Genomic DNA, 23,277 nt, shown 5'->3' with positions numbered 1-23,277 from the left:
TGGGAACTCCCCGGTGACTCATCGGATTCAGAAGCCGGCCGGAAGAAGACGTAGATCCCGGCCATGGAGGACGCGGGACGCCGGCGGATCAGGTAAGGCTCTATGTACTATTACCTTCCATTTATTATCTACCCCGGGTTACCGCTTTTAGCAACTTTTTTCTACCCCGAGTCACACTAGGGGTTACCTCTAGGGAGGTTAAATAGGGGTTGCAAGACAGACAGATACAGACGGTGACACAGGAGAAGGAAAGAACCCTGGCCCGAAGAGCTTACAATCAAGGAGGTGGGGGAAGTAACAGACATTAAGAGGGAGATATGGAATGGTGGGAAGTAGTGAAGGTTATGATACAGAAGAAGATGGGTAGGCAAGTTTAAAAAAGATGTTTTGAGAGCTCTTTTGAATGAGCAGAAAGTAGGAGTAAACCGAATAGGATGTGGAAGACCATTCCAAAGATTCAGGGCAGCTCTAGAGAAGTCTTGGAGTTGTGCGTGTGATGAGGATATGAGTGAGGAAGTCATTAGTAGGTCATTGGAGGAGACGGAGAGCGGCTAGGGGGGGTATTTTTCTATCAGGCGTCTTATATTCCGGAGCGTCTTATACGGCGAAAAATACGGTAAATCAGGTCTATTAGGTCAATGCAATACCATGCGCTGCATTGAAATTACAAAGCGCAAGGTCATTCTGGGTCAGGTGCCGTGACTTGACAGCCATCTATTGAATGGGCTGCCTTTACGCAACACAGCAGGATGGTGTGAATTGTCCCTTAGGGTTAACATACACTTTCAACTAAGTGTTGACATTTTTTCTCTCACAACTTTACAAAGTAAAAGACTCACTGATTGATAAAGAAAAAAAACTTTTTTAACAAAGATAGCGATAGGATAGCCTGCCAGGAAAAAAGTGTCCCTTCAACCAGCACATATTCGTCCAAAGTGTTCAGATGTCCAAACTAATCTAATATCATCTGCTAATTGCTCAATTTGTCTCACGAGTGTACGGCCAAATGTAGGATGACTTTCATCATGTAGAAACCAGAACGTGATGACACGCTTGCTAATTCAGCCAGATTTGCTGCATCTACACTTGTAAACAATGACATAAAGAGGAGTGCGTACACAGAGGGATCGCTGCGTGCTTCACCCGCTTGGCTTCACAGGATCCTCACACGCTATCACTTAAAACACGTTTGTTTTTATCTCCAGGATAGAGGAAGCTGATGAAGTGGCCTGACAGGAGCTCTCTTCAGGGACCTGGAATATTGCTTTGCTGGTAAATGGACTTTGATTTAGAAGGACAGGGAATGACCGAGAAATAACAACGGTCAGTATAACAATGGACAATTACATTGTTTATGTATCCTCATTCCAACCCAATTATGGTTCCTCCAGAGATTGCTAGGGGTTCCTTGTGCAATTTGTACCCTACAAGACATTTTCCGAAAAATGCTTCTAAACCAGGGTTCCTCCTGAGCAGCGGTCACCAACCGGTGGTCCAAGAGAAAATTTTGGTGGTCCCCATTCTGAGGGGACAGTAGCGCAGGGCTGTGGACACAACTTTTATTGCCTTCACAGCCGTGCACTACTGTTCCCCCGGAATTTATCAAGCAGGTCTGAGCCTGCTATGAGAGAGTTGGTGGATTCTTGCATCATGACATCATTCTGGGGGAAGTTTCTTCCCCTCAGACACAAGGCTCCGTTCAGTGAATTTAGTGGTCCTTGAGGTCGGAAGATTGGTGACCACTGCTCGAGAGGTTGCTAGGGGTTTCTTCAGCAATGAGCAATTTTTGCCTCTCGGATAGTTTTACCCGACACCAATGGTTTTGTTAACTATCTTTAAGGGTGACATTTTTCAACTAGGGTTCCTCCAGAGATTGCTAGGGGTTTCTTGAGCAATTTTTAGCCTTCAGGTCAGTTACCACTGATACCAATGATCTTTTTGGCTATCTGTAAGGGTGACATTCTTCCCACTGATGTACTGTAAGCTGTGGATATAAAAATTATAGCAGGGGTTACCTGAAGACCTGAAAGTGATTTTAAGAGATCCCCTTGTTAAAAAGGCTTTTTTAAACTATGTCGAACACAGGGGATGAAAAACATTTACTAGTAAAGCAGGTCCCCTTTGCTGCTGACTAGTGGATGATAAAGAAGGTGCCATACTTACCTTAATTCTTGTTTCCCTGTCAATTCTAGAACGCAGCTGGGCCTTCGCTGCCCTCTACTTCAAAGAAAGAATGTGGGTCCTGAATTGACTGGGGTAATTGCATAGCTGTGCCCAGTCAGGCAGTAAACAGAAGAGGCCTGGTCTTAAAAAACTGTGTAAGCAATATAAAATTATATTCAGAAGTTAGTCACATTCAACTGAGCTTGTTCTTGTGATGTTGAAGATATTACATAACCTATCCAAGTTTCTTCATCAGTTCCAATCAGTGTAGGAAATTTGTCAGCATTTATATCCACACAGAATAGTTTGAAGGCTTAACACAGGGTTTGGCAAACTCCGGCCTTTAGGCCACCGGACCTCCGACGCCGCCTCCTTGCTGTGGCTCCCCTATTTATCGCGGCCGGCGTTGATACTTCCAACGTTGTAGTAAATAGGGAACACTCCCGTAATGCATACGGAAGAGAGGGATTTCACTTCAGGGGGCGTTCCCTGGTGGTGGGCGGAGCCATTAGAAGAACTTTTTCTTTATAAAAAAAGGATTGTCTATGTAAAGTAAAAATTTTATGTTTAGGTCGGCTTTAACCAGGAGGAAGGTGGAACACCACTCAAAGGGCAAGTGTTTTGTTTTTTTTCACCCCAGAATTCAGCTTTATAGAACAGGTTAAATCTATCTCAGACATCACGGAAAAAGAAAAAAATTCTCTGGTTCCTATTATCATTATACTTATATCATGTAAAAGATACAGCTTTGATACTTACTCACTGCCCCAGGGAATGTCAAAAGTTTTATTTTCATTAAATATTTTTATTGAACAAAAAAATGTAAAACTTTTTGAGTGCAACATAATGATAATGCAGACAATATAAATTTGAATGTATAAGACCTAGTACACATAACCTGATTTTTTATTTCTTATTGGATTGAAGTGAATTCACCAAACAATTGTAATTCTATCTGTAAAGCTACATACACAAATCAAATAGAAAATCTGATATGTGTACGGCAGGCCCTGAACACTGTTTATCAGTCCGTAAACCACTGATCAGGAATGACCGCTGTTCACTCCTGTGGAAGAGAGCACAACAGGGAGCAGCTCGCTCATCCTCCCCCCTCCACTGAGCAGAACGGCACTGTGTGTATTCATCTGTCACTGGAAACATTCACATTCAAGATTGTTTAAAGCGAAGATCCTCTAATGGAGCGGTTGCCAACCAGTGGTCCGCGGCTCTGGCTGGTGCGCCCCAGAGCAGGGTCAGAAGGATCCTGCTTGGGAGGGCACACCAGCCAAAACCGCGGACCATGTTTCCCGTACGGATAGCAGGGGTGGTGGGCTTGTTGAGTCTCTGGACTTAGATCTGAGTGGGCAGGTTCTGGCATCATGACGTCACAATGGGGGAACTTTCTTCCTTTTTAAGGGACACCCGGCTGCCCGTGCATGCGTGGTCCCTCTGGGTCAGAAAAGGTTGGCAACCACTAACCTAATATTCGTTGGATGTACTTTATTTGCATCTTCATTTAGAAACAGACAAATCAGATGTGTTGGTAAATGTTGATTTAAAGTACAGAAGTTGTGTTGTGTTTAGAAATTATCAACCAACTCCAATCAGGAGATTTAATCTGTAAAAAAAAATCTGTAAGTATTCTTGAGATAAGCAATTGGAAAATCAATCAGATTGGTTGGATCTACTTGTGAGTACTAGACCTAATACATTTACAAGAATGCAACATCTCCTGTATGTAAAGTTTAGCAGTCATAAGGCCAGTGGTTATAGTTGAGTGCCCGTATGATATGTTCACATAAAATATTTCATAAATATAATACTGATAATAAATACACAACAATACCAGTTTAAGAAGTGCAGGTTAAAGGTCAACTCCAGCCAGGTCTCATGCCTTTGTTGCAAGTAGACAGTAACCAGACCGCTTTTTGACATTTTCCAGAAGTTGTTTGTGTCTTTGTCATTACATGACCATAATGAAAGGGTCACCTTTTCACAGCTGGACTTGCCAATTATCGGGGTAATGGAAAGTCCACCAAGGACAATGACATCATCATTTCACTTTGCAATGGCTGAGGTGAGATGACTGCATTTTTTTTTTCTTTGAGTGGCATTGACCTTTAAAACACAAATTATTAGCAAATGAAATACAAAGCAATACCCATGCATAGCAGACATGGCGGACACTCTCCATAAGGTATTATTACCGCTCCTGTATACTGCATTGACCTACATCCCCTGCAAAGATCCCTTACTAAATACAGATATATGGTTAGGCATGTCTTGCCCTTTTTCCTTTGCTTGAAACCATCAGGTACTGCAGAGCTGACTGAGGTAGCAGAGAGGAATGTTACTGGTATACAAGGGTACAGCCACAGGTTGTGTTTTGTGTGGCAGGGCAGATGTCACCATTAACCTGACCACTTTGATTTTTTTTCGGGAGGTAAGGACTTGCCTCTAGGATTATGTATGGGTTGGGTAGCACTTGGAGATAGTGCTAAGGAGAGATAAAGAACATAAACGCCCACACTGCAGTACAAAGCGCAGACTCAGTGTGGGTAGAACCTTATGGCTCTGCAAAGTGCCCGCTATACATTTTGTATTTCATTAGCTTATAGAAGATTTTCTTTAATGCAAACATTTGGTCCTTCGCTTGATTGCACATATATATAGGCCAGCTTGAGCCTGCAATGTCCAGCCTGCTTGTGTATCCCGAACAAGGGATTTTAGGCTGCCCATGAAGCATGGGCTTATGTATTACCCATACTCTGCTGGAGTATCTGGGCTCTCAGAGTCCTGCAGAAGGGGAGTAGTGACCTCAGTCCCTGAGACAGGGTCATAGTCTCTTCGGTACTTCCATGCACAACAACTGAGCAGAGTTGCGCAAACCGCAGCCAGGAAGGAAAGGATGGCAAAGTAGAAACTTTCTCCCAGTTTTACGAAATTTATAGGGGGCTTCATGGCCTGGAAGTGGACTTCATCACGAAGCAACACATAAAGGTAGGAGCAGAGAGCTACAGAGGTGGCCGATGAAACAACTGCAAAATAAAGAAATGTCAAGTTATCACCAAATGGATTAAGTGTTAGAGGCTACAAAATATTATACCGCAGTGTATTTTGGTTTAGAGTATGGACCCCAAAAGCTGCCCTGCAACAATTCCCAGGATCTGATTGTAAAACTAGTCACATGTCTGATAAACAGAACCCAGATTCTCAATTGTAGCTCTAGTCATGTAATCTTAAACAAAACCCAAGCTTTATGCTTTAACATGTTCATATTACCCAAAAGAATCTGGGTTCTAGATTCTAAAAGTGGTCACATGACCCAAGAGAATCTGTGTTCTAAGTTCTAACAGTGGTCATATGTCCATGAAACAAAACTTCTGGCTTCTAATAGTGGTTGTGTGGCCCCAAACAGAACTTGGACTCTGGCTTCTAACATGCGATCTTGGATACTCACAGTTGTCTTGTGATTCCACACAGAACCTAAACTCTGGTTTCTAAAAGCAGTCATGTGCCCCCTAACCGCCTTGGCTGTACTCCAGAATGTGGCTCGGGTGAATTTTACATACCAAAAGCGGTAACGCCAAGCTACACTCGGGGTAGGAAAAAAAAAAATCCTACCTGCTCCCCTCGATAAAGCGGAGTCCTCAGCGATCCCCAGCCGGCTTCCGCATCACATCCTCGGCTTGATTGATGTGATGCGTGAAGCGTCGGTACTCCGGGAAGGCGTGGGCGGGCGTGAAATTAAAAAGCATATTACATTGTAGATTACATTGTAATCTGCTTTTAAAATATTTTTATAGCTTTTTAACTGTGATCAATGTTATGTGACCCCAAACAGTACTTTGGCTCTGACACCCAAGAACGGTCATGCATTCCCGAAAAAGAACAAAGACTCACTTCTAAAACAGTGGTCATGTGACCCTCCAGCAAAACCTGGGTACTGGATTTCAAGAGTGGTCATGTGATTCCCAAACAAACCTGGAATCTACACGCCTGTGCCATGTAGTTTACAACAGGGACAAAAAGCCAGGGAGTTAGTTAAATGACAAAAGCGACATTGCATGTCTCTTTATCAAATAGTACTACCTCGTGTGCTTTTGTTTTGTCAGCTTTAAGACCTGAAAATTATTTTAGAGGTTTTCCTATGTTACAAAGGTCGATAAACACTGGTTTAGATGGTCATAAAGACAGCTTTAGTTGTGCTTGGTTTGATTAAGTGTTTGGTTTCCAGAGTAAACAATTTTAAGGTTTAATAAAAGGGTTAGGTACACTCCAAAAAATTAAGATTCAGGGTATCAGGAGGCACTTTAATTTGCAACCTGATAAATATAATGGGAACTCTAGGAACATATGTGAAACTGAATACAAGATGAAGATATAAACTAATGTACAACAGTGCCCTCTGCTGGCACAACTTTTACTGAATTGTACGCATCACTACACAATTCAAGCTGAAGTTTACAGTACACAGGTATTAGGGTTTAGATTTTAAAGCTGAAAGCTAAATTGCCTGTCGGGATCAGACATCTGAATGTGCCAACGCCACCCAAAGGCTTGCAACTAGATCAGTTGATCAGTCCGGTAACAGGTGAACATGAAGCTGAACTAAATAGTCCTGTTGCGAGTGTCTCCACCTTCTTCCTTCCTCTTTTGTTTTGATCGACCAGGCTGGGATGACATAACTCCACCAGGCAGTCACCCTGCCTATTTCAGTGACTGCGTCTGTACAAGGGAGGTTCCCTGGCACACTGATACTTACCTTATCTTTCTGTCACAGCCCGATAATGCTTAGGCTTACTTTGTTACTAAACCTAATTGGGAGGTACAATGATGTCCAAGCAATGGGTATTTCTGCCAGGTGAGGCATCAATTGGGCAAATGGCTCTCTGCCATTTGTTTCTTTTATTCCTCCACCCCTCCTGTACCTTAAGGTACGAGAGACTAACCACAGTATAAACACATGAGTGGTGACTGGCGACTGTGCAGGCATCTGGAACCAGGGCGATGATCTTTAGCCATTGATAAAAGTCATTGCTTAGAACAGGGGTCGGCAAACTTTTATGGCCACTAGGTCATTTTAGGGGTGGGCAGGAGTACACTAGGCCGGACTCTTAAGTCCTGCCCTAATGGTTCCGACCACTACCAGGGAACGCCCCCTGAAGTGAAATCCCTCTTCTCCGCATGCATTGTGGAGGAGAGGGATTTACCTTCAGGGAGCGTTCCCTATTTACCGTGGCAGCGGAATATCAATGCTGGCCGTGGTAAATAGGGGCGTAACAGCAAGGAGGCGGCACGGGAGCTCAGCTAGTTCCTAATGCCCTTTGATAGATCTAGCCAGCAACCGGCGGCCCTGGAGCATTAGGCTGGATTGGCCAGGGGGCGTTAGGCCGGAACGAACTACTGGCTAGGCCGTATCTGGCCTAAAGGTCAGAGTTTGCCGACCCCTGGCTTAGAACTTACACAGTGCTTCTTCCTGTTACTGCTGGTGGCCGAATAAAATGGAGGGGAGACAAAGGGACGGTGAGAATGTGCAGCTGAGAATGGTGGGAGTTAGATGAACCTGTAGCTGTAAATCCTATTTACAGTTTTGCTCCGTTGTAGTGTCTATTACAACCAGTGGTTGTGTTCTCCCCAGACACTTTTAGCCAGACGCACCACACGGCACTTTTGAGTAACCACCCACCTGTTAATAGGTGGTTACTGAAGAGTTGGGTCACAACTCCAAAGGGCCACATATAATATTCAGTATGTGAAACAAGGTTGTCGAGGACAATATGTCCCACAAGTTCTGCCCAAAAGTGATTTACCTGTAATAAAGTGCAGGATTGTTGAAATTTTAACTCCCACAGATCGGAACCTCAAAAAGTCAAGCATGAAGGCGAAGGATCCAATGAGGATATTGACGTAGCAGCAAAAAGCCATCAGAGCCAAGATATAAAGCCCAGTTTTATGGAGCAGCTGGTGAGTACCTGCAAAAGAGCAAAGAGAACCGGTCAATCAGTTGAACATGGCGGCCATTGTTGTAACCGCTGGGGTGAGCACCCAACACAACAACACAGTTCTCAGCAACTTGCTATCTACAATGATACGGTGTCAACACACAAACACAATTGGTAAACAGTGGTCACTTAGTTATCTTGTGCCTGAATATGAATCTTCTTGTAGGGTCACTAGGGAATAATGATTTACAGCAACATGATGAAGCTCATATGGGATTTGGGTCATGGGGAACAGGTCAGCTTTGAGTTATTATTAAGCCATCAACTCCCCAATGAAAGAGGCAAGAGAACTCCTGCACATCATTGTTAGAACATGGTGCATTATGCCATTGAGGGGAAAGCAACAGATTCACTTAATCACCACCCACCTTCTCCAACACATATACATCCATATTGCTTTTCTCATGTCACTCCTACAGCCTGCAGGGGATTGGACCCTAATCACCCTAAAACGCTAGTGATTGGTTAATCAAAGTTTACTCTACACTGAATGGCTGAAAGAGAAAACGAGAATCATCAGAAGCTCAGAGATATTAAGAGATACTAAGACACAATTTATTCTTCTTCCACCTGATATCCTTTGGGAGATTGCTCTCCTCATTTTACTTTTTCCCCAACTTCAAATATCTGAAAAACTTGTTCTAATAACAATATTCTTCTTGTCATATACCTATTAAATTGTCAGCATTCTTTTAAAGCAAGATCATCTCAAAGCAGCCGATGTATATGGGATTTGTTCATAAAGAAAATGTGCAATGCTTTTCAGTCAGACTTCAGGCACCCTACATAGGCGATCCCTGAACCTCCCTGCAGACTTTCCTGAAAGCGTCATTTTGTTTAAATGGTCAAATTAATGCCAGGGTAGCTTTTTGCTAAAGAATGGACCTTTAACTTTTCCAATTCCTTTTCTACTAGATGTCTGCCTCCATTTATACATCACTTTCACTACCTTTCTGATTCCCCATACTATGATGCTCCTCCTCCTTCTAGATCTCCTTTTAACCCCAGTTGCTACTATTCAAAAATTCACCTAATATTCATCCTCACAAATATGTATCCCTCATTCCCCAGTCTCTACCCCTCCACAGAGATATCACCTTATCCCCATACTTGCACCTTCTTCCACACTTTTCCAGCTCATACTTACACTGCTCCACCCCACCTTAGATCTCTCTCCCTGCACATCACCAACAGTTACTTCTTTCTGTTCCAGGGGCCCCCCATCTCTAATCAACTGGATAACAGTCTTTCCATGTCTACGTTTCCATCCCATCTCCTCAAAGACATCCTTCTCCCTTACTTTATCTTCTCAGATCAGCCACCAGCACTCATTACCTGTCTCCATCCCTTCTCCTCCCAGAATCCACCCCCCCCCCCTTCCCCATCACCTGACTCCATCTCCTTCCCTTCAACTTCCAGACCCCATGACCTGCCTCCATCTCCTTCCCTTCTACACTCAGAGCCCATCTCTCCATCACCTGCCTCCATCTTCATCCCTTTTCCTCCCAAATCCCATTACCTGCCTCCAATCATTTTCCTTCCAGATCCCACCTCTGACCCCATCACCATCCCTTCTCCTCCTAGACCCCCTTTACCTGCCTCCATCTCTATTCATTCTCCTCTCAGATCCCATCATCTGCCTCCAAATCAGTTTCCTTCCAGATCCCATCTCTCCATCACCGGCCTCCATCTCTATCCATTTTTCTGCCAGACCCCATCACCTACCTCTCCATCCCTTCTCCTCCCAGACCCCCATCACCGGCCTCCATCTCCATCCCTTCTCCACTCAGATCCCATCACCTATCTCCATCCCTTTTCCTCCCAAAACCCATCACTTGCCTCCAATCCTTTTCCTTCCAGATCCCGACTCTCCATCACCAGCCTTCATCTTCTCCTAAATTCCCATCACTCCAATCTCCATCCCTTTCTCATGGGGGTCTGGGAGGAAAAGGGATGGAGGCAGGTGATGGGGTTTTAGTAGAAGATGGAGGCCAGTGATGGGGGGGGGGGGGCTTTGAGAAAAAGGGACCCAGACCACCATCACCTGCCTTCATTTCCATCCCTTCTCCTCCCATCTCTCCATCACCAGCCTCCATCTCCCCTCCCCCCAATCTATGCACACACATATACCCCCCCCTCTCTCTCTCTCTCTCTCTCACCAGACTCGGTGAAGTTGAACCCGTGGTGTATGATATAGGAGGCCCCGTACACCAGCTGCTCGTCGTCCACCCTCAGTAGCAGCCAGGCTGGGTCGGACAGGGCGAGGCATGCACAGAGTACGGCCAGAGCCTGCATGAGGGCGGCCATCTCACAGCGGGCACCCCGCTCCCTCTCCATCCCGGCGTCCCTGCGCTCCATCTTCACTTCTTCATGCTTCCTGCCCTGGCCGGCCCCGCCTCTTGGGAGGAGCTTAAAGTGACAGCACGGGAGGAGCGGAAGTTGTCGCTGGAAGACCTCAAAGCGCATGCGCACTGTGTTGTCACATGATGTAAAGCGGTCATGGCTGTACAGGCCCAGTCAGTAGATGCGAAGTTCTGTGTGTAGTGATGATGAGTTCATGGAGGAAGAAAAACCATTACAGAGACCCCAATCACATTCATATAGTGCCGGCTGTGTGTGCAGTCCATTCATAGAATACAAACCATTGGGTGGCACACATTCATAGAATGTGGGTGTGATACAAATATAGGGGGTCTGTATATACCGTGTTTGCCTAAAAATAAGACAGGGTCTTTTATTTACTTTACCTCCGGAAATCGCATTAGGGCTTATTTTCAGAGGATGTCTTATTATTTCTCATGTACAAAAAAATCTCAATTTATTTATGTAAAAAGAAAAACAGCTTCATAAGCCAGCAAGTGCAACCTAACAAGAAAACGTGCCGACATTTACCATGACTCATAGAGTAACATGCTGACACAAACAAAACTTCCAAAGCTTTGTTGACCACAGCGGTAACCAATGTAAAAGCAAAAAAAAAAATCAATCTATAAATATGCATTGCTGCTAATGAATGAAATACTAGCAAGGACCCTTTAAACAAAGAATCCACCAACCTCTTATTAGTTAGTACTGTAGGTTAATTAATCCTGCGATTTCTTCACCCCTTGCTCCAATGCTTGGAAAATCTCCTGCTCTCTTTCAGCTCTCTCCTTCCTTAGTTTACCACGTGACCGCACCCTCGAAAAAGCCATTAGGGCTTACTTTTGGGGGAGGGCTTATATTTTACCCTTGTATGATTAGCATGCTAGGGCTTACTTTCGGGGTAGGTCGTATTTTTGGGAAAACACGGTAGCATATAAATTATACTCTGCTTTTATGATGAATGAATACTGCTTTGTTTGATTGTTTTGAGAGACCACCAACAGAAGAACAGCCGGAAGACCCTGAAAGCTGAGCACTGGATGGCCTTGAAGTCTGATAAGAAACCCTTGTGCTTAATACCAGCTTGAAGAAGAATCCAAGATGGTGGACGGTCATTGCTGTGCCAAAAGTGCTAGCCACACGGCTTGTCCACCCCATTAGCTGTTTGTGAACTATTATGCTTATATGGACTTCAGAGTATACGATATTAGACAATCTGCTTAATGCCAATTAGATAACGGCTTAAACCTTCCTATACAGGAGTCATTCTGTATGCCTATAAAGATTGATGGATTTCCTGGTTTTAGTTAGAATCTCTATGCTTTAACTGCTAAGCATTGGATTTTCACTGTTGCAACAAATATATCTTACTTTTTGGGATTTAAGCTACGTACACACGTCAGATTTTTATCGCCCGATAATCGGCATCGGCCAATTATCGGGCAAAAATCTGCCGTGTGTACAGTCGGTGTCATCCATCGTCCGGACGACCGACCTGCCGGATCCACGGACGATGGACGACAGCCGATCCTAATGAAAGGGAAGGGGAGAGCGCGCAGCAGGGTGCCGCTCCGTCGCTCTCCCCCCTCCCCTCTCCATAGAGCATGAACGGTGCTGTATGTACAGCAGCGTTCATGCATCCTGCACGCCCTTGTCGTTGGAAAGGATCGTGAAAGATCCTTTCCAACGACAAAAATTGGCAGTGTGTACGCAGCTTTACTCTCATCTCTGATGGTCTGTTTGGAGACCCCCTAAAAGACCTGGATACAGGTCATACCCCCCACACTCCTCTCCTCTATTTATACTACACCCTGTACACCCTACACTCCTTTCCTGTATTTACTACCCCTCGTCATACCCCCACACTCCTCTCCTGTATTTACAACCCCCCCATCATACCCTTCACACTACTCTCCTGTATTTACTACCCTACCTCATACCCCCCACACTACTCTCCTTATATATACTACAGCCCATCATACCCCCCACACTCCTCTGCTGTATTTTCTACCCCCCACACTACTCTCCTTTATATATACTACACCCAATCATACCCTCCACACTCCTCTTCTGTATATAATGTCCCCATCATACCCCCCACACTCCTCTCCTTTATATATACTACACCCCGTCATACCCTCCATACTCCTCTCCTGTATATAATGCCCCCCATCATACCCCCCACACTCCTCTCCTGTATTTTCTACCCCCCGTCATACCCTCCTCACTACTCTCCTGTATATATACTACACCCCGTCATACCCTCCGCACTCCTCTCCTGTATATAATGTCCCCGTCATACCCTCCACACTCCTCTCCTGTATATACTACCCCCCATCTTACCCTCCATACTCCTCTCCTGTATGTACTACCCCCCATCTTACCCTCCACACTACTCTACTGTATTTACTACCCCACGTCATACCCCCCACACTACTCCCCTGTATATAATGCCCCGTCATACCCTCCACACTACTCCCCTGTATATAATGCCCCCTGTCATACCCCTCACACTACTCTCCTGTATATAATGCCCCACGTAACCCCCCCACACTACTCCCCTGTATATAATGCCCCGTCATACCCTCCACATCACTCTCCTGTATGTAATGCTTCACGTCATACCGCCCACACTCCTCTCCCGTATGTTCTACCCCACGTCATACCCTCCACACTTCTCTCCTGCACATACTAACCCCTGTCATTATACAATTTTTGTACAATCTTACTTAGATCCACCACAATTCTTTAATTGGTTATTCTATCTTTGATCCATTTAATCTGTATCTAATCAGGAGAGCCCTCACACTTGTGATACTAGTTGGTAGATATAATGTAACTTGTACAATCACATTATATGTATGGTCAGCTTCAGGCAATGCAGTTTCCTATCCCCCGCCCTTTCCCATCCTGGGTCAGCCACACATTTTTTTTAGTCTCTAATGTGAAACACTTTCTCAAGTTCATGAACTTTACCTTTTGTCTCTATATATCCTACATGTTTCTTTAGTCCTCTTTATCTCAGCTATAGAGCTATAGGCTCCAGAAACATGGCCGCTGCCTTCCCTCCTGTACATAGGTTACAGCGACACTTTTTATCGGCGTCCTTAGCTCTCGCAAATACAACTTGGTAAATGTCATTGTCGCTGACGTTGTTTAGCTGCCCTTATTTTATGTGGAGCTTAATTCTGTCAAAGTTGAACTATATTATTTGTGAGCTTTTAATATCACGTGCATTGTTATCATAACACAGCCTAAAGCTATAAAATGTAGCCTGTGTGACGTAAAACAACGAAAAATACCTTAATTTTAGTCAGGCAGTTCTAAGGCAGCCCCGCAGTCCAGTCTCACAGGACCCCAGGCTTCCTTCCTCTGCAAGTCTGGCCCGGCTGTCATTGGTGAAGGACCCACACCATGTTGCAGGGACGGCTACTCGCCAGGTTGCTATGTGAGTTTCCATGGGCCTGGGGCGAGGGGGAAGCTGCTAGGTGTAACCTGCCTCTGTCATGGGGTGCAGTGGAACTAGAAGTCCCAGCATGCCCTGCTAGCCCGAGGCTGTGTATGTGTGTCAGTGACTCTGACCACTTTGATTAGGGGTATCAGAGCAGCTGGGGATCCTCAATGGCCCTGTACAGGGGCAGGTGGGTGCTGCTGGCTGGGAAGGGCGCCTGGCTGTATGGGGGCATTGCACAGATTGTGTTCTATGTGCTCACACTTCCAGGGATGTTCCATTATACTCCCGTTAATATGGGTTGTATAGAAATATTAATATAGATTGCATGTTCGATATGTGTCATTTACATGCCTTCATCTTACCATTAGACATGGGGATCTGTCTCTCTGGGAATTGGATGTGCTGGTCACCATGTATACCTTTATCTTGTATTGGGCACAATGCCAGCTATTCATTGTCTCCATAGTGCAAGGTCACTCCAACACTCCTCTCCTGCACATACTACCCCCATCATACCCTCTGCAATCCTCTCCTGCACATACTACCCCCATCATACCCTCTGCAATCCTCATACCCACTGCAATTCTCTCCTGCACATATTGTTTCTGTCAAACCTTCTGAACGCCTTTCCTCTACAGTTTACCCCATCATACCCTCCACACTCCTCTCTTGCACATACTAAACCCATTATACCCTCTGCGCTTCTCTCGTGCACATACTACCCCCACCTATCCAATGCTCCATTACTTATCTTCTGCACATATTGCTCCTTCCCATTCCCTCTGCACTCCTCTCCTGCACATACAGCCCTTTCTCCCTGCACTCTTCTGCCACACATACTACCCATGTCATACTTTGTAACCTCAGCACACTTCTACTGTGCATACTGCTGTCTGTCATACCATCAACACTTCTCTCCTGCATGTTCTGTCCTGTCATATCCTCTGCACTTCTTTCCCGTACATACAATCTCTGTCATACCCTCATCTAAGGCACAAACTGCCACTGTCATACCCTCACATATCTCCCACAATTCTCTCCTGCACATACCTACTCGGTGATACTCTTCCCATTCCTCCCCCGCACATTCTGCCATCTGTCATACGCTCAACACTCCTCTCCCACTCCTTACTGTTATATTATTCTTTATCAGTATTCAGTACCTTGTAATGGTGGCCATACCCAAACTATGAAATGTGATATCTGATAGATGTTCTGGTGGCTCCATTTGTATCTTTAGTCATACTGGAGACAGCACCGGCCATTGGTGGTCACCATGGCACAAGGCCTAGGGTACCTCCATCCATAGATTATAAGACCGGCATGGATGGGCTCTATTCATATGGCTCTCTTAGGACTTGTCAGCTTCTCTTCTAATTCCAGAGAAAAGATCTTCCTTTACACATTTCCTCACCCTGAAAACATGAAATGGTTGCACAATAAAAAGGAGAAGCAAAATCTTCTTGTAATGATTGTGAAAGGGCAGCTATCCTGGGCATAAACATCTCATCTCTAAAATGTCAGCCTGAACTCGGTCTAGTATACCAAACACTAAAGTAACGGTTTGTTGAGGATCAGTAAAGCACAGCCTGTGAAAGGAATAACATAGTTCTAGCTGTAATTTGCAGCGAGCATGCATCCAGTGAAATATGAAAAGTCTTGCACCATTCTGAGTGCTTGTTCTGTTTCATTTATCCCAGGATCTCAGTCCTGGAACTGCACCTTTAAAGCCAGGTCAGTAACTGGAGTCTTCCTATTTCTATTCCTATAGACTGACAGAGGTAGAAAACTATATCAGCGGATTTTTGCTTTTAGATGGCACAGGGCAACATTACTTTTATAGGATTGTACAGCACTACCTATAGCGTGTTTTGTTGTACAATCCCTTGCATAATAAAGTATTGCTCTTGTTTGGGTGGGCGACCTTCACACAAAAGACTAAGGACATCTTGTAGTGCAAAGGTGCTATCCAAGGGGACAGTTCAGGATTGAAAGTTAGCATTGCAGCCTGAAATGCCATTTTTTGGTTTCGATTCCCTGCTGTGCTGCTTTTTTGCACTTGGGCTTTAAAGTAAAACGCTTTCTTTAATTTTGTCAATTCATTTGCAAGTCATTTTTTTCTGTTTAAGCAGTGAAGTGTAGGCTCCTTTTGTGTAGTATAGAAAGCATAATATATAGAGTTCTCCTCTGCACTTTTCAGCAACCACTCGGCTGTTTTTGGGTGGTAACTGAAGAGTTGGGCCACAATACAGGGGCTGCCACCCGCCTACTATTTCTTCCCACCCAGCTTAAAATATTTCAGGGCTGAGCACTGTATAATCCTTCCATCGTGCAGCAACCACTTTAGTTCTGGTGGCTTTTGATTTGAGAGCTGCAGCTCTTTATGACCCCGGGACACCTTGTATTTTCAATAAATGATTATCTCATGACAGGTCAGGGATCATTCAGTTTCCATGCTCTGTATAGAGCTGCCTTTGTTGACCTTTTTTTTTTTTTTTTAACATGGAAGAAGCCTTGAAGTTCACAATACATTAGTGTGGTGGCCATCAGGAAGAATTCCTCTTACATGGCTGGTCGTTGGGAAGATTGTCACCCTTACAGATAGTCAAAAGGATCATTGGTGTCATTTACCTGATCTGAGAAGCACAAATTGCTTATTGCCCAAGGAGCCTTTAGCAACCTTTTGGAGTTGAGAACTGTTCTATCATCTACTTACTTCTGAGCCCCGTGAGCAAATAATATCTAATAGGCATAGGGCAGACTTCAAACTGTGCAAAAAAAATCTTTCTATTGCTATCTGTAGCTCTGTTGGAGCTTTACCTTCCTCTCCTGTAACAATATTGTCACCTGCACAAGGACTGGAGAGATCTTCCCCAACAGATCCTGAACAACAATAAAAACCTTACTATTCTTTAGGGTTGTACAGGTTGTTTAAAAAAATCCCTATTTGCTTCTCAGATTTGGTTTGGTTTTGGGCTTCTTTTCCTTGAGGGGTTAAATGTTAGAATTTGCTTTACTTATATAGAAGGGTTCCAATCCTGGCTGTCTGAGCAAAGTGCAAGGTTGTAATCTACATTTAATTCTCCTGCTGACACAGAACTCACAGCAGCCACTTGAACTTTGCACCAATGCCTGTAGGTAAAGGTGCTGCAGTGCAGGAATTGTTATTGCAGAGACTTTGGTTACCTTTACTTTTGCACAGAACTGATTTTGCAGGTTCTAACCAGTTGTGTAAATTTTGTGTCTGTTCAGACTGCAGCACAACTAACTTTTACACACTTTTCTTGTTTGTGCAAACAATGTTAAAATGCCATGTGACCCTGGTGGTATGAGCACCCACATGTATCGGATTGTGATTGCTGTAGATATGGGAGAGCTTTTTGTTATTGATCAAAATATCAACTCATGCAATGCATAAGTGAAAATTTGTATCATGTGTTGTGATAAGTTGACATATATCTTAAATCAATTAGAAAGGAGCAATGAAACGAGAAGATCAACTTGTGATCATCCAAATCTATTGATGCAATGAAGTGTCTGTGGTCTCAGATTCTTATCCTTTGCAGGCACATTATTCACAGCAAATGATAGCGTGAATGATTGTATAAATATATGAATGGCCACCAATAGGATGGCAATGGAATTTGATGGTGGTAATGGACATTATTATTATTAATAATAATAATAAATTGTATTTAAATTGCACCAACATATTACTCAGCTCGGTAAATTTATTAGGGGTTTCAAATGACATATAGATACAGACAGTGAGGAGAGGACCTTGCTCCATAGACCTTACAATCTAAGAGGTAGGGAAAGTAACACACAATAGGAGGGGGATATGGATAGGTGGGTGAGTAGTGAGTGTTTTGGGAGACTTTCTGCTCCTTTAAATAAGCAGAAAGTAGGAGCAAGCTGTATGGGATGAGGAAGACCATTCCAGAGAGTCAGGGGAGCTCTAAAGTCTTGGAGCGGAGCATGTGATGAGGTTATGAGTGAGGAAGTCATTAGTAGGTAATTGGGACAAGAACTGTGGAGGGATTTGTAGGCAAAGCACAGGAGCTTGAATTTGATTTTCAGGTGAAATGGAAGCCAATGAAGATAAATACAAAGATATGCAGCAGGAGAGCGTGTACAAGGAATTTGGTGGTCTCTGGGGACAGGTAGGGGCGGAATTTGAAGATGTTGCACAAGTGAAAGTGACAGAACCTGGAAATGTTCTAAATATAGGAGGTAAAGGTGTGTCACCTGGTGTTCCAGCAATGACCTGCTGACACAGAATATGCACCAGTATCACACAGAATTGTAGTCAGTAGGGTTAATTCACTTTTGTGTAGTTAAAGTGATCCCTTTACTTGTGTTAAAGCTTTGCGAATATATGTGAAAGAACTTTTCTCCACATTTACATTCAGACCACACTGTGCACCAATAGTGAAGGGTCATGCAATTTCAGTCTTGCAGGTTTGCATTAGGATAAGAGCAGTATTCTCCCCAGTCCCTTTTAGTTTGGCACACCTCCCAGCACTTTTCTGTAACTTCCCGGCTGTTTTTTGGTGGCTACTGAAAAAGTTGGGTCACTATACAAGGGCTACAATTTCTTCCCACCCAGCTTTAAAAAACTGCTGGGGAGAATGCACATGTAATGAACAAATATGGTTTCTCCGGTATGTTTTGAAGACATTACTGCACAGTGCTCAACCCAGAACTTTTTTTAAGCTGGGTGGCAGCCCCCATATTCTGACCCAACTCTTCAGTAATGACCCAAAAACAGCCGGGTGGTTCATGAAAAATACCGGGTCGTGCGCTCGGCTAAAATGGGCCAGGGACAACACTGTTTTTAAATGACATGATAAGCTGTCTGAGAAATGATCTGAGGGTGACTGAGCAATGAGGAGTTGTCTAACCCAGGATTTTATTCTTTTTGTTTTGCAGTGCAACAGAATGGAGTAAGGCATAACTCCTATACAGCCAGCCGGAAACACTTGTACATTAATAAGGACACTAAAGTAATATGCCAGGGCTTCACTGGAAAGCAGGTTTGTAATGTGAAATCACTGCTACTCTTACAGTGTGATGATCTCCATAGGGCACGCACTATTTGCATTTTTTTTCATAGGATGGGGATGACATCAGAAATGCATATCATGGCGATTTCTGCTGCATTACAGTACTAAAACCATGCGGTTCGCCTATCCATATTTTTTTGCAGGGAACGGACATTTTCGGATTCTTCCTCCTTTAAGACTATCTTCAGCTATCTTGATTGGCCTTGCCGTGCCGGGGTAACTCCCACGCTGGAATTCATTCATCCCTGGCATATGCTAGGGAAGCCAGGACTGCTGTGTTTCTTGGGCATAAAAGCTGACACTTCTCAGCCTTGTCTACAGAAACTGAAAGAGATCAGGGAGGTAAGACAGATTATTGTGGAGGGGACATCTCCTGTCCCTTTCTGCAATAATGACCTGCCTGATCGACCACTGGACATAGAAAAGGTTAAGGAAGCTAGCTGCTCTGTGTGGATTCAGCCTTAAACACATTACAAATTTTATTTCATATATATAAATTTGATAAAAAAACATAAATAGGAAAGAAAATTGCTCAATTTACATTGGGTGCGCTTCAGAGCTGCTGTCTGCTTCCTCACGAATTCCAACTGAGACCTAAAATATTTATTTCATGGTTGTAATATCAGATACAATTGTAATCAAAAATTGAAAAGATATATTGTTGTTTAAAGAACTTTACTTACAATTTTGCAAATATCCTATTGGATATAAATTCAGAAAAATGTTTAGTAGGCCCAGTCTCTGCATATTTGGAACTTTAAATATGTGGCTGAGTGGTTAGCACTTTGGCCTTTGCAGTGCTGAGTCCCAGGTTTCACTCTTGACCAGGACAATATCTGCATGGAGTTTGCAGATTCTCCCCATGTTTGCATGGGTTTCCTCCCACATCCCATAAACATGCAGTTAGGTTAATCCCCCCACCCCCCAACCAAATTGGCTTTAGGCTATTTTAATGACATGACTATGGTAGGGACATTAGATTGTGAGCCCCTTTGAGGGACAGCTAGTCACTATAGACTTTGTACAGTGCTGTGTAATATGTTGGCGCTATATAAATACTATGTGTATATAAATACTATGTGTATTAATATTAATATATTGGACAATTAGAATTTATTTTTTGTGTGGCTGGTTTATAATTTTTTCTTTCCGTCGGGATATTCATATATATTTGGAAACATTCTAACGTTTCTAACTTTTGACTGTTCTTAACTTTTAATTGATGTAACCAGATAGGATGAGTTTGTGCTGGAGTCGTTTGTATTGTGACATTTGTTCTTTTTGCCTTCATTTAATTTTAAAGAATTCATTTTACCATAGCAATGTGTTAACTTTTATGTATTTTTTTTTGTAGGGCACATTTCATAGCCAACAGGCTCTGGAATATGGCACAAAGTTGGTTGGGGGTGTTTCACCAGGCAAAGGTGGAAACACTCACCTGGGTCTACCAGTCTTCAATTCTGTGGCAGAGGTAAGAGATTATCCGCAACGATAGCAAATATTTCCACCAAACATTAAAATCCCTCATCCGCTCCTGACCCCAGTGATAGGAGTAACGGACATCTTCCTGTTTCCCACATACTAACCCCCCCTATGTTACCCCTTTAAAGTCAAGGACACCTGTGCTGAGAATATCTAGGCTCCCATTTAGTTGTTTGCCTTTCTCTGGATTTAGGAGGTTGTCTAGAACAATCTTGCAGCAGGTTAGAATTATGTATACATTTTTTTTTCAGGTTCAGGGGCTCAAAGTAAACTAGAGACAACCAAATTACTATAATCTTCTGCTGTGACTGAATCTGACTTTAAGTAAGTTAATAGCTCTCTATAGTCTATGATCCTCATTCTGACCCCAGGAGCTTCCCCCATTCATACTCCGGGTATGTTGACTTTAGCCTTGTCACAGGTCCCAAATGTTGTAGAGAGCATTGCCACATATTGATAACTAGTAAAACAAACGCAATGAGACCAAAGACAAGGGTCCCCTGTGGGGCCCGGAGGGACTTTTGAAGTTATTGTTAAAAAAACCAAATTTATTGATACAAATCCTAAAAACATATGAACAGAATATACATAAAAATTGTTATACCAGATGATTCAACTCGTTTCACACAACTGGTCTGCTTCTTCAGGAATAATAAATTGCACAGATGTAGAACATAAATTATCAAGATTAGGTTGAAAGCAGAAAACTCCCAGAGGGAGTCCAAGCAGCCAAAGCCAAAAAGTAGGAACAGAGACCACCAAAGCCCACAAATAGAGCCAATTTATTATTCAAAAGATAAGTGATTTGTTAAATATTATAGTTGCAGGCCTAAACAAAGGAGTCTGTTCTTAAGGAGCATAAGTTTCCACAAAGTAGTAGAAGGAGTATTCTGAACAAACAGTGGGGCATGGGGCTTCAAAAGTTTATCAAAGTTGTAGGGCTAATTGTCAAGACTCCTGTAACAAAAACTGAGCAGGTCTGGACCGTCAAACTCTTATGGCTTCGGGCGGTGGGTGGGTGGGGGGGAGGGGGTGAAAACTGTATGCATGCCCAGAGTCTAAAGGTGGCCAGTAACGGCTACTAACCAACTTCTATAATGGGTCACATGCCTTGAAAGCCTAACTATAATGTTTTTAATCTCCTTAGTAGTATCAGCAGAACTTAGGGCAGCACGGTTGCCCGGTGGTTAGCACTCTTGACCAGGACAAAATCTGCATGGAGTTTGCATTAGATTGTGAGCTCCTTTGAGGGATAGTTGGTGACATGACTATTGACATTGTACAGCGCTGCGTAATATGATGGCACTATATAAATACTGTGTAATAATAATCAGCTCAGTAATGTGACATTCATTTCTATGCTTTGTCATTTCAGGCAAAAGCAGCCACTGGTGCCACAGCTACTGTTATATATGTGCCACCACCATTTGCTGCTGCTGCAATCCATGAAGCTATCGATGCTGAGGTGCCCCTGGTAGTATGCATTACAGAAGGAATCCCCCAGCAGGACATGGTGAAGGTCAAACACAGACTTCTACGTCAGTCAACCACTCGGCTCATAGGACCCAACTGTCCTGGAGTCATTAATGTGAGTCTTCAAGTTCCTGATTTTTTGTCTTTTGTTTTGCAGACATGCCATTTCCTTTTGCTATCTTGGCCCATTATATCCATAGTGTTGCAAGAAGTACTCAATATGGGCATGTTATGTATATGCTATCTCTGTTTCTGGAAGGTTTTCTCTTCCAGGAATAGCAGATCTTCCTTCAGATTGCACCGGTAAATTCCCATGCATGTACACACATTCATAATACATTCTGAGCCGAGTAAGGTTTTAAATCGTGTCCATGCATACCTCATGTGGGGGTCACCATAATATAATAGTGAAGCACAACTTCCCATCTTTGTGCTCATATTTTCAGCATTAGGAAGATGTTGTGAAGCAGAGTTATAGAATGCATGCACTGTAGACTCTTAATGCCTTATACCAAATAGGACCTTTAAAATATATATATATATATATATATATATATATATATATATATATATAAAAAATTGGGTGTATGTATGTATGTATGTATGTGTGTGTGTGTATATTCCACCATCACTCGAAAACACATGAAGACATTTCAACCAAACTTGCCATTAATATGACTGAGACCCATGTGAATGCACCCGTCGACTTTGTACAGCTCTGCACTATATGTCAGAGTTATATTTGGAACTATGTGTGTATTTCATCACTAGGAAACGCATGGAGACATTTCAACCAAACTTGCTATGTTACACCATCACTAGGAAATGCAATGGATTTATAAGGCAACATTTTAAAATGAAATGAGAATTACAGGTTTGCTTTAACATTATGTACAGATAAATATATGTTTTGGCATTTTTCCTAATTGTATCTTTCTGATGATCCCTTTAGCCTGGTGAATGTAAGATTGGCATCATGCCTGGACACATCCACAAGAAAGGAAGAATCGGTAAGTGAATAAAGTGCGATAACTACAGATGAATCTGAATGGGTCATGATTGTTGTATTTAATAAATGGTTGGTGATAAACACTTCTTACTGCTTTCTATTTTACATTCCTAGCCTAAAATTGTCTTGTGGTCCTTAAATCCTCACCTCTGAATGTACCGTATTTTTCGGACTATAAGACGCACTTTTTCTTCCCCAAAACTGGGGGGGAAAAGTGGGTGCGTCTTATACACCGAATACATGTTAAATATAATTAAAAAA

At 43.2% G+C, this 23,277-nt stretch overlaps 2 protein-coding genes across 2 annotated transcripts in view; one reads left to right on the top strand and one right to left on the bottom strand.

Annotated features, from left to right (window-relative positions):
• Positions 1-2,930: 2,930 nt before the first annotated feature.
• Positions 2,931-10,649, bottom strand: LOC140327295 (uncharacterized). Its single transcript, XM_072406645.1, has 3 exons — positions 10,328-10,649; positions 7,977-8,138; positions 2,931-5,201 (listed from the first exon to the last, which is right to left on the bottom strand). Exons 1-3 carry the CDS (start codon positions 10,632-10,634, stop codon positions 4,921-4,923), a joined length of 750 nt encoding a protein of 249 aa, XP_072262746.1. The 5' UTR covers positions 10,635-10,649; the 3' UTR covers positions 2,931-4,920.
• Positions 10,650-13,868: 3,219 nt separating this feature from the next.
• Positions 13,869-23,277, top strand: part of SUCLG1 (succinate-CoA ligase GDP/ADP-forming subunit alpha) — a 29,628-nt gene continuing 20,219 nt past the window's right edge. The window contains exons 1-5 of the mRNA XM_072406644.1: positions 13,869-13,980; positions 18,919-19,022; positions 20,407-20,523; positions 21,910-22,122; positions 22,960-23,017. Coding sequence (XP_072262745.1) covers positions 13,947-13,980; positions 18,919-19,022; positions 20,407-20,523; positions 21,910-22,122; positions 22,960-23,017 — 526 coding nt within the window. The 5' untranslated portion in view covers positions 13,869-13,946. The remainder of the gene's footprint in view (positions 13,981-18,918; positions 19,023-20,406; positions 20,524-21,909; positions 22,123-22,959; positions 23,018-23,277) is intronic.

Source organism: Pyxicephalus adspersus, chromosome 3, assembly GCF_032062135.1.
Source record: "Pyxicephalus adspersus chromosome 3, UCB_Pads_2.0, whole genome shotgun sequence".
NCBI lineage: Eukaryota > Metazoa > Chordata > Amphibia > Anura > Pyxicephalidae > Pyxicephalus > Pyxicephalus adspersus.
Note: the sequence above shows the minus strand (reverse complement) of the source record. Positions and strands in the feature narration are given on the sequence as shown.